The sequence below is a fragment of the Halichoerus grypus genome, chromosome 6 (assembly GCF_964656455.1).
Source record: "Halichoerus grypus chromosome 6, mHalGry1.hap1.1, whole genome shotgun sequence".
NCBI lineage: Eukaryota > Metazoa > Chordata > Mammalia > Carnivora > Phocidae > Halichoerus > Halichoerus grypus.
Window position 1 is genome coordinate 87,058,910 of NC_135717.1, and position 12,585 is coordinate 87,071,494.

General features: G+C 36.3%; 1 protein-coding gene across 2 annotated transcripts in view; it reads right to left on the reverse strand.

Moving 5' to 3' along the window:
- Positions 1-12,585, reverse strand: part of LRP6 (LDL receptor related protein 6) — a 180,922-nt gene that overhangs the window by 39,373 nt on the left and 128,964 nt on the right. For both annotated transcript variants that reach the window (XM_036076228.2, XM_078075619.1), the window contains 3 exons: positions 8,027-8,229; positions 5,956-6,167; positions 4,743-4,933 (listed from right to left, as the gene is read on the reverse strand). In XM_036076228.2, coding sequence (XP_035932121.1) covers positions 4,743-4,933; positions 5,956-6,167; positions 8,027-8,229 — 606 coding nt within the window. The remainder of the gene's footprint in view (positions 1-4,742; positions 4,934-5,955; positions 6,168-8,026; positions 8,230-12,585) is intronic.

Here is a 12,585-nt window from a genome sequence, read left to right on the forward strand (position 1 = left end):
TATGAGGAATTCTTAATCTCAGGAAACAAACTGAGGGTTGCTGGAGTGGGGGGTGGGGTGGGAGGGATGGGGTGACTGGGTGATGGACACTGGGGAGGGTATGTGCTCTGGTAAGCGCTGTGAATTGTGCAAGACTGTTGAATCTCAGATCTGTACCTCTGAAACAAATAATGCAATATATGTTAAGACAGAAAAAAAGAAGAAGAAGAATGTAGCAGGAGGGGAAGAATGAAGGGGGGGAAATCGGAGGGGGAGAAGAACCATGAGAGACGATGGACTCTGAAAAACAAACTGAGGGTTCTAGAGGGGAGGGGGGTGGGAGGATGGGTTAGCCTGGTGATGGGTATTGAGGAGGGCACGTTCTGCATGGAGGACTGGGTGTTATGCACAAACAATGAATCATGGAACACTATATCTAAAACTAATGATGTAATGTATGGGGATTAACATAACAATAAAAAATTAAAAAAAAAAAAAAAAAAGAAACCACAGATAACTGAATTTAGCAAGGTCCCTGGGAATGAGCTCAATATAACAGAATGGGAGACAAAAGGAAACTATTTTTATACTCCAGCCATAGTCAGAAAATGAAGTATTAAAAATTTAAAATACTCTTTACCATAAGCATTCAAAAGCCTCAAATACCAAGGAATAACTCTAATGGAAGATGGGAAAGATCTCTACACAGAAAACTATAAAACATTGAGGGAAATTAAAGTTCTAAATAAACGGAGGGATATACCATGTTCATGGTTTGGAAGACTAATATTATAAAAAATAATAATTCTCCCTAAATTGACCTGTAAATTCAAAGCAAACCCAGTCAAAATTCTACTAGGTTTCTTTCATTTTTAGTGGAAACTCAGAGGCAGATTCTAGAATGTAAATGGAAATAGAAAGGATCAATAGCTGTCTTAAAGAAATATTAAAGACGAACACTGCCAGATAAATTTGTTATAACATTGTAACAATTAAGACAATAAAATATCACATAAGACAAGTGACCAAGGGAACATTAGATTCCAAAAACAAACTCATACAAATACAGTCACTTCATTTATAACAAAGATGATGTTAGAGAACAGTGGAGAAAGAATCATCTTCTCAAAAACTGATGTTAAATCAAATAGTAATATGGGAAAAAAAATTTTTTTTAATCCCTACATCACAACATGCACAAAAATAAATTCCAAATGGGTCACAGATTTCAATGAGAAAAGTTAAACAAAGTTTAGGGAAAAAAAAAAAACACAACAAAATATCTTTGTGACTCTGTAGTAGGCAAAGATTTCTTAAATAGAACATAAAAGGCACTAATCATAATGGGAAAAATTAGTAAACTGTACTGCACTACAATTAAGAACTTCTTTTTCATCTAAAGATACCACTGGAAGAATGAAAAGGTAAATTACAAATTGGAAGAAGATTTATGCAATATATATCCTATCCTTCTCTACAGAGGAAAGTGTAAAGATGTACTAAAAATTATCAAACAAGACCTAAACAAATGGAGGGATATACTATAGTCATGGATGAAAAGATTGAATTTCTTAAACATGCCAATTCTCCTCTAATATATATGTAACTTGATAATGGATTAATAGTCTGTTAAAGAATTTTTAAAAATCAGTAATAGAAAAATGGGCAATAAATAGCAATTCACGGAAGAAACATGAATGACCAATAAGTTAATATCAAACAGGGAAATGCAAATTTTATTAATGAGATATAGCTTTTAAACTATTGGATTGGTAAAAATTTAGAAGTCCAACAATACCAAATATTGGAGGGACAAGTCCTATACTTCTGGTGAGGATTTTAAATTGATATAATCCCTGAACAGCAACCTGGATGTATCTATTCAAGGTGAATGTATACATAGCACATTACATAGCAATACTACTACAAGGTTTAGGCCACAGAGAAATGTTCAAATATCTGCACAAGAATACTCACTAAAGCACTGCTTTTAATGCCAAAAACACTGGGAACAGCAGTTTAGATACAATAAAGTGTAGAATGATTCATACAATGAATACTATTTAGTGGTGAAAATAAATGACATAGAATTGTGGATCAACAGGGATTATCTCAAATCCATGATATATCTGAAAAAAGCAAGCTACAAAGGAATACATGAGACTATTATATTAAGTTTAAAAAGTGAAGGGGCGCCTGGGTGGCTCAGTCGGTTAAGCGTCTGCCTTCGGCTCGGGTCGTGATCCCAGGGTCCTGGGATCGAGCCCCACGTTGGGCTCCCTGCTCAGTGGGGAGTCTGCTTCTCCCTCTCCCTCTGCCTGCCTCTCTGCCTGCTTATGCTTTCTCTCTATCTCTCTGTCAAATAAATAAATAAAATATTAAAAAAAAAAAAGTGAAAAAAGTTTAAATGCATATGTGTGTATGTATGGTAAAAAACACACACACAGAACAAAATATGCATGGCAATGAAAAACATCAAAAGTTACCTCAGGGAAAAGAGGGAGGAGAAAAGAATTGGGAAGGGATATGTAAGGGCTTCAGAATTCTCTCTAATGGTCCATCTCAAGGAAGACAAGGAGGAAGGGAAGCACATATGGCCCCAAACACTAGATTTAACAAAGCTGATGGCAGGAACTTTATACTTTCTGTATGTTGGAACCATTTCATAATTAAGACTGGAAAAAAATGCATTAAAAAAATGGAAGTTAAAGTGTTACTAAGTGTTACTAATGATGGTGTTTTGGATTTTTTTCTTCTCTTTTTCTTTTCTAAACTGTCTTTAATTGACATGTATTACTTTTAAAATGAAAAACAAACATCATAAATGAAAAGAGAGAGAAAAGAAGGGGGAAAAACCCCACCCTCAAGACTAATAAGAATTAAAACACTAACATAAATAACTATTATTCAAATTAGAGGTGACATAAGAGATTATAGGTGATCCGATGAGGGAAAGAATATACCATGTGAGGTATGTGTACACACATGTATAAATGTGTGCATGACTAGACTCAGAGAAGGCATAATGGAAGGAGGCATTTGAACCTGAAAAGATAAGAGCATTTTCTAGTTTTTAAAAAAATTACAAATGTATTCAAACATATAAAAATTCAAATGATACAGAAATAAATACTCTTTAACATATTAGTACACTAGCCTTCCAGACCTTTCTCAAGGTGTATCTCCTTGCCTATTCCTTGAGGAAAATACAAACATATATACTCATATGTTTCTTAACAGTATGTACACCTATTGGTATGTGTGTATATGTACACATGTGTATACATAGTATATATTTTTTTCATAGTATAAATATTTTTAGAGGGCAAGCTGTCATCAAATATAGTCTGTGTGTGTGTATACGTATATAAAATTAATTTAAATTTTAAACAAAACTTGTTGGCACCTGGGTGGCTCAGTCAGTTAAGCATCTGCCTTCGGGATCGAGCCTCACATCATCGGGCTCCCTGCTCAGGGGGAAATATGCTTCTCCCTCTCCCTCTGCTATTCCCCCACTCTTTCTCTCTCTCACTCACTCCCTCTCTCAAATAAATAAAATCTTTAATAAATAAACTTTAAACAAAATTAGGTCTTAATAAACATTGTTATACAACCTAGTTTTTAAAAATTATCCTTCTATGTCAGTGCACACAAATCTACCTCATTTTTTTGAATGATTGTAATATTCTATACACTAGATATACCAGAATGTATTTCCCTGTGACAGACTATTATAAATAATGCTAAGCAGGGACCCTTGTACAAATGGGTATTTCTGTAAAAAAAAAAAAAAAAAAAAAAAGCTATCTAAAAGGGAAATTGACTGACAAATTGCCCTCCAAAAAGATCTTACCAATTCCACTTATACCAAAGTACATGAGAGCATGCCATTCTCTACCATTCTGACCAATATTGGTCATAATCAACTTTAACATATTTTTGCCACTCTGGTAGACATAAATAGTGTATTATTTTAATTTCATTTACCTGATCAACTAGTAAGGCCACACAGAGTTATTTGGACATCAGAAATTCGGGGTGGGGGGTAGAGGTGAAGTAACTATGTTGTAGACAGAGGTGTGAAGACAAATAAGAAAGTAAATATGAAGAACCAACAAATGATTTAATTTGGTTAAAACACCAGCAATGGTATGATTATTTGAGTTTGACGATGGGTTTGTGAAAATACAACTAGACTTTTTTCTTCAGGTTATGAGACTATCCTGAAGATTTTTTTAGTAGCAGCGACATGATTAGAAACCACGCTTCAGAAAATTAATTTAGGAACAGTGTATAAGCTTTCAGGGGGGAAAATCAGCAGGGACGAGATTTCACTGGCTAGAACCTCAGGCCAGAGAAGGTAAGAACATAAACTAGAGCATAAGAATTAGGAAGGGAGAAGTGATGCATTAGAAATATATTATTTACAGAGCCCAAATCAAGAAAATTAGGAAATTATTAGATAAGAGAGGAACTAATCATGTTGATGGTTGAAGAAAAAGTACTTCCTGCTTCTCCCTCTCCCACTCGCCCTGCTTGTGTTCCCTCTCTCGCTGTGTCTTTGTCAAGTAAATGAATAAAATCTTTAAAAAAAAAAAAAAAGAGAAAGTACTTCCCAATCAACATGATGCTAACTACCCTTTAGTAAATAGAACTGTAAAGAAACGTGCATAAAAATAATACAATGGAAGAAAAATACAAATTCTATTAATGAATCATCTCAATAACTCAAATTAAAATAAGGAAATACATTTCTTGGGTACCTGAGAGATCACTGCTTTCAATTCGCCGGAGATCTGAATCTGCCCAAAAGAGCTTGCCCAATCTGCTATCAAGGGCTAACGCAACTGGTTTACTTAAGCCACTGAAAAAGAGGACTTCCCGTTCTGTTCCATCCAAAGCAGCCCGTTCAATTTTGGGAGACCTTTCCTGAAGATTGGTAAAATACATATACCTGAAGAGAAAGGAAGAAACAATAAGTTCAGCAAAGTAAGAAACCATACAAAATGAGAATATTCTTAAGATAAAGGAGTATTTTAAAATCTTATTTTTAAAAGTTTTAAAATATATATTTTTAGAGGCCATGGGATACTTTTATTATGTTCAATAATAGTAACACAGGGCACATAGAAGTTCTTAGGGAGCTAATTTTCATGGATTAATAAAATGAGTGATAAGGGTGCCTGGCTAGTTGAGTGGGTGGAGCATGCAAATCTTGATCCCAAGGGTTGTGAGTTCAAGCCCCACATTGGGTGTTGAGATTACTTTAAAATAAAATGAAGTGATAGACACAGGCATACCTATGCTTTTGGAATATTACAATACATAAATAAAATAAAAGAAATAAAAGATCAGTTAACCAGGAAGACCTGAACACCAAATTTTAAATTCCTTCTTCAATTAGTCTATTTCATATCTAAAAATAAGTCACATATGAATTATTTCTCATATTTAACTTCTAGAGCTCATCTCTTTCCTGTAACTCTTTTGAAATAAGCTACTTCCCCTGATGAATTCCTTATTCATTCAGGTGCAAATAAGTACTGTTGACCAAATGTAAATCTCTGTATTGAATGAAAGAAAACGTATTAGTTCTTGTCATAAAGGAACCTGAAGTCTAGTAGAAAATATGACCTGAAAAACAATTAAGTGTAAGGTAGAGGACTAAGCATAACTAGAGAGGCACAGATACAGAGGGCTGGATACTTGGGAGAGGGGAAAATCACACCTGGCTGGGGTGGGGTAGATCAAGGAAAACTTCGTAGAGGATGTTGAGGTTCCAATGGTCCTGAAGGTATGGTTAGAAATTAGAACTATAGCAATAGTGACTAAGGAAAGAAATTCTAGGCAGTAAAATCAGAGAAAGCAAGTATATAAGAAAATGCAGGGGCAGGTAGATGGAGAATATCGAGTTTTTCACTGAAGCACAGGATACTTAAAGGTAAATAACACATGAGCTGAACTTTAGTAACATACCCCTTCTCCGGGTTAACCACAATGGCTCGAGGTCTGTCTTGCTCGCCTTTTAGTACCACCCCAATTGATCTGCCATCTAATCTTGTTACATTAATGACATTGGTGGCCTCACAAGTCCAGTAAATGTAGCGGCTATAAATATCAATGCTGAGGTCATAGGGTTGTATTTCTAGGTTCTGATTTGGAACTGAGCTCACAACCACAGTAAAGCCCTAGGGAAAGAAAAAGACATACACATAGAAAATTAGACTCCAAGCCAGAGAGCCCTGAGGTGAGATCACTCACAATGCTTACACGTACGTGGTTACAAACCTGAGAAGGAACTTTACAGTCTCACCGGACATTTCTTAATACATTTTTTTATGGGTAATGTGCTCCTTTGTTACCATGCATTTCAGATGTTCCCTTTGGTTATTATGACATGGGGCAGATGAGGGAGCTGAGGCCGTATTAGTTGCTCTAGGAACCTGAAGTGCACTGATCAGAGTGAGGAGGTGGCAGCTGTCTCCTGTAAACTAGAGACAAATGGAGCCAGAACCACCCCTTAGAAATACCACTAAAGCAGTGGTTCTTAACTTGGGACCTTTGGAACGGTGTAGAGACATTTTGGATTGCCATACCCATGGGGCTATAACTGGCATCTAGTGGACAGAGGTCAGGGATGCTGTTAAACAGCTTACAGTGTACAGGCCATCCCTCCACAACAAAGACTTACACGGCCTAAAAAATGTCAACAGTGCTGAAGGGGAGAAACTGCTTATAGAGACGAGAGCAATTAGGATTATAAACCACATCTACCAGTCATGTCTTGCTCCAATCCTCAAACCACTGGAAAAAAACATTTTTTTTAACAAAGCAAAGCAATTAGAGAGGTTTAGTTCATCTGTCCTACCCAAATAAATGATATTTCTTTTACTTGGCAACTCTGAGGTAACATGTATCTTAATGAGGCTATCTCATTTATCTTCTGGGTCCTCAGCTGTATAATAACACCACTATAACCATACCCCCTCAAGGATCCCTCAACAGCCCCTAAATATATTATCTCTTCACCCTTTTTTCGTGAGATATTAAGACATCAAAAATTAGTAATCCAATCTCCCTAAATTTTGATACACTCAAAATCCAACATCACTGCTATAAGGAAGACAAATAATTATAGTAATCCCAGTCTAAAACTGCTTAGCCACAGAAAATCATGTAGTATGATAACAGTACGCAAACCGTGACTGCTGTGTAAGCATAGACAAGATTTGTTGATAGTATTTTCATTTCCATCCCATAGTCACCAAATAATAGCCTCCCCACATCATTAGGTTAGTGATAACATATCCTAGATATTTTTAATTTTACTGAGAGTGTGTTATAGGTTTCCTATCCTCTGAACCTTCTAAAAATAGTTAATAATAACAGAACTGTTATTTACTGAGTCCCTACCTCCTATGTCACAGACAGTGGGCTATACGCTTTGCATAGTTTTCAGCTAGCAAGTTCATAAGAGGGGCGCCTGGGTGGCTCAGTCCGTTAAGCAGCCTACTCTTGATTTTGGCTCAGGTCATGATCTCAGGGTCCTGGGATCAAGCCCCATGTCTGGCTCCATACTCAGCAGGGAGTCTGCTTGAGGATTCTCGCTCTCAAATAAATAAATAAATAAATAAATAAATCTTAAAAAAAAGTTCATAAGAATCCTAGTGAGTGACAGAGCAAAGATCAAAACCAAGGTCTACTTGATTTCAAAGCTTCTAACATTCCACGTAAACGGAACAATAATGGAAAAAACTATATAAACAGGTGTGAGTGGCACTGACAAAGTCATTACCAATATATGAGCATAAATTTTCCTTATACAATTTTTATTCCAACACCATCATCAATTGTTTAGTCAAAGATCATTAGGAGGATAAAAAGCTGCTACATCCAGAATTTTAGTTTCCCTCTCTCTTTCTCTCTCTCTCTCTCTCACACACACACATACTCTTTCTCTCTCTCTCAAGAATTAAGTAAAATAGGATGGTTGGTTACTCCAATTACCAGGCCAAAGAAACAGATTTTGAACTGAGCCCTGAATTACCTGGCTGCCGTCTTCTTGTGCTTTTCGGATCATGTTTTGTCGTGAGTCAATCCAATAGAGTTGCTTGTCCAGTGGGTCATAGTCAATGGCCCGGACATTGCGAAGGCTGTGGATAGGAAGGATGATGTCAGGGCTCTGCTGCTCATCAATCACCATGCGGTTGATGGCACTTTTTTGACTGAAGAGCAGGAAAGTAGTTGGAGCTTAAAGAAAGAAAAGAGCAAATTTGAAACACAATTACTCTAAGTCTTGTATCATCCAAGTATTTGATCAGCTTGTAGCCTGAATTTCATACAAAACACACATAGATGCTGAAGAGGTAAGGCTGAGGACAAAACCCTTTGGAATGTTTCCAGAAACTCTCCTCAAGGTGACACTAATCAGCACCATGCTACCAAACCAGTTATGAATTCATCCAGTGACACAGTCCCCTAGCCTACTTTGTTCCATCTTGTCCACAGTGGTATAAAAGAGACTTGATTTCAAAAAAGCATTTGGTAAAGATATCAAAATTCTCCTTGTCTACCAAGTAAATAATCCTACTCTTCCATAACCTATTCATCTGGGTGGCAGGAACCCTAGCTTCCATAGGTCAAAGCAGAACCTTTAAGACTGGTTTTAGTCTCAGCTCTCTTACTGTCTAGTCACTTGATCATAACTAAGTCACTGAACCTCTTTGGGTCAAAGTTAGCTCAACTCTAAAATAAGGTTATAGCTATCTTGTCCTGCTCATTGAGTTGCTATAAAAATTTTACAACATACATGAAGATAATTTTTTTTTTTTAAAGATTTTATTTATTTGAGAGAGAGAGAGAGAGAGAGAGGCGCACGTGAGAAGGGGGAGGGTCAGAGGGAGAAGCAGACCCCCTGCTGAGCAGGAAGTCCCATGTGGGACTCGATCCCGGGACTCCAGGATCATGACCTGAGCTGAAGGCAATTGCTTAACCAACTGAGCCACCCAGGCACCCATGAAGATAGTTTTAAAATTGTAATGCATTATGTCAATTACACTTCAATGAGAAATTATATAAATGTAAAGTAAAAATAACTATTGTTTATTATTATCAGTAATAGCAATAATAAAGTTGGTATTAATAGAAATTAAACAAACCCTCATGGACTGCAGATATAGGTTTTATTTTGCACTGTGTGTATGTGATAACTGTAAGAAGAGAGGACCAGTAAAAATCTCTCTCTCCTCTCCTCACTCTTCCTCCCTCTCGTTTTCTCTCTCTCACACATACACACACACACACAAAACTAGTAATAACGAATGTTTTATGTTCATTAACTCTAATCCTCATAAAAAAAAACCTTGTATTTATATTCTCACTAAAACATATTCTGCTCTGATGCTAAGATGATGTCCTAAACTTACGAAATGGGGAAATGCAACAGAGACTTAAATTTCCCTTTCCTGGGGACTAAGCCACTAATTACTATGTAACTACTTTTAATGCAGGCAACCATCTAGAAAACAACAGCATTTGACAGTGCTACCAACAGCTTCAAAGTCTACTCGCATTTTGAACATCTTCATTAAAACATTATATAAAAATTCCATAATTATACTCTATTCTCTTGGTATTCAGTCTACTGAATCCAGTAGAATTTTGTCCTTCTCATGGATATAAACATAAATGGCCAATCCAAAACTCCTTGCTTTATTTCTTCCTAAGCCCCACTCTTCACAACTCCATTATGTGTGGTTCCCTGGTTTATTTTACATTTACACCCAAATGTACAATTGACTTCAATCCCAAAGAAACTCATTGGTATTCATAAAGAAACTTGGTATTCACAACACTGAAATTCCTTTTTTTTTTTTAAGTGAAGCATAGTTGACACACAATGTTACATTCACAACACAGAAATTCTGCTTTATGTAAGGTCTTCACTGGCTAAAAGCTCATACCCAGCTTGGAAGACTGAGTTATTTCAATGATCCCACTGGAACCCTTCATTATCTGGAGTCGACTCACTGACTTAACAACTTTTAGCAATTTTAGTAGAACCCATGCCTTAAGTAGTAAGAATACATGTCACAACAGAGTAGCTATCTTTCCTTTTTTTTTTAAGAATTTTTTTTGGGGCAGTACTACTTTCTTGTAAATCAAGAAAAAAAGGGGGGGCAGGCTCTAAACTGTAAGTTTCCAACAGAAAATCACCACTTATACTAAGACATACAATGAGGCTTAGACTCCAGAGTTTTAGTTCCCAACTTTTCCTGCCTGGGAAACAATTAATCAAATATATATTTGGCTCCTACTATGTTTTACTGGGTTTTTTTTTAAATCAAGTTTTAATCTTCAATTAGATTCTATAGTTAGGTGTTCTAGAAATGTAGATTAAGATAAAGCCAAATATGGCTCCAAATAAATGCTTGTGTTTTTTTTTAAGATTTTATTTATTTATTTGACAGAGAGTGAGAAAGAGAGAGAGAGCACAAGTAGGAGGAGCGGCAGAGGCAGAGGGAGAAGCACGCTCCTTGCTGAGCGGGGAGCCTGATGTGGGGCTCGATCCCAGGACCCTGGACTGAATACCAAGAGAATAGAGTATAATTATGGAATTTTTATTAGAGTATATATATTAAAATATTAGAGTATATATATGTTATATTTACAAATTATATTACAAATTATGGAATTTTTATTAGAGTATATATATTAAAATATTAGAGTATATATATATTATATTTACAAATGACCTGAGCCAAGGGCAGATGGTTAACTTACTGAGCCACCCAGGCACCCTAAATGCTTGTTTCAAAAAGTCTATGGATGACATTAACAATTACAATTGATTGGCTCAATATTTCTAAGAGGAAGCTAATGTTCTGACTTATTTCAATGAAGACTTGATTCAGTCATTCAGTGCTTAAAGGGACAAAGAATATGCAATTTTGTAACCTTAAATCCATCTTAATTTATATAACCTCTAACCCCCTTATCTAATGCAAAACGGTACTTTAAAAATTGTCATCCAGGCTGTCTGAGTTTTGCATTCCCACAATGAAGACAGCTACACACACAAGCTGGAAGATGAGGTGTTACGTAGGAGGGAGGTTTTCAGTTCTCTTTTGAAGGTACAATTGTTCACCTGCAGCTTAAAGGGAGGCGATGCTCTTGTGTAAGACCTTCATAAACCACAAGGCCAAGTTCATTGCATCTGACTGCGCCATTTGTGCACTATGCCAAGGGCACTGAGTAGGGACCAAGTTCCAGTCCACACGACATTAACCAAGCCATGCACCTATGTGCCTATGACTGCCCAAAGGAAACATCTTTTCCTAATTTGCACCAAGGTGCCATAGAGATATCCCACCTCAGTAATGAACAAGGGATTCCACAATTTGACTTTCTGTTTCCTCCATGACTTAATCTCTTTATTCACTCTATGCCAGTGACACTGGCCTCCTAGGTGTTCCTCTAATATGCCAGACAGTCTCCCTCCTCGGGCCTTTGCATTTGCTATCCCCTTTACTTAATAGGTCTTCTCCCAGATATCCAGCTAGCTCTCATTTCCTTACCTCTCTCAGTTCTTGACATAATGTCACTTTATCAGTAAGGATTTCTCTGATCATCATATTTAATGTTGTAATCAATCCTCCTCCTCACCCTTTCTTGCTCTTAATATTTCTCCATAACATTTATCTCCTTCTAATCTGTGATATAGTTTACTTATTTGGTTCAATATCTGTCTCACTAGAATAGAAACTCCATGAGGGCAGAGACCGATGTCTATTTCATCCACTGCTACATTTTCCACTGGCTCAAATGATGCCCAGTATGTAGCAGACATTCAATATATATTCATTGAAAGAATAAATGAATAAACACATAAAGAAATAAGCATTAGATGACAATAACTATGGAGAGCCCTGTAGCCATAATTTTTGAAAGTAAAAGAATAAAATTATTTCAGAGAATTGGGAAGGAAAAGAAACAAACATTTATTTAGGACCTCCCAACATGTCACTCATCATTCTAGATGTTAATCCCCAAAATTATCACGTCCATTTTTAGGTAAGCAAACTCAGAAAGGTTAAGTTTTTCCCCAAGGTCACGAGGTTGTTGAATGGAAGAGCACATGTATTTTTCCAAGACCTGTCCTGCTTCTTCATCCTTTTATTTAACAATGATTTCTTGAATCATTACTATTTACCAAGCATGTTGTAGGCACCTAAGATGTATAAGTGAAAACACAAAACAAAACAAAACAAAAAAATGCTGCTTCAGGGAGTTTATATTCCAGTAGACAGACAAAAGCAATTAACATAATAAAGAAGTTATAGTATATAAATATTAGAGTATATATATATATTATATTTACAAATGAGAATGCTTTCTCTCCTCAAAGTTTCTTAGGTTACCAGATCCGTTCCTGTTTCTACACCAGGAGTTGGCAAACTATAGCTTATAGCTGTATCTTGGCCTGCTGCCTGTTTTGAAAGAAAGCTTATCAGAATTCAGACACATTTTAGAAATGTCTTGATAATGGCTGCTTTCATGCAACAGCAGACAGAGCTGAGCAGGTATGACAAACTGTATGATTCACAA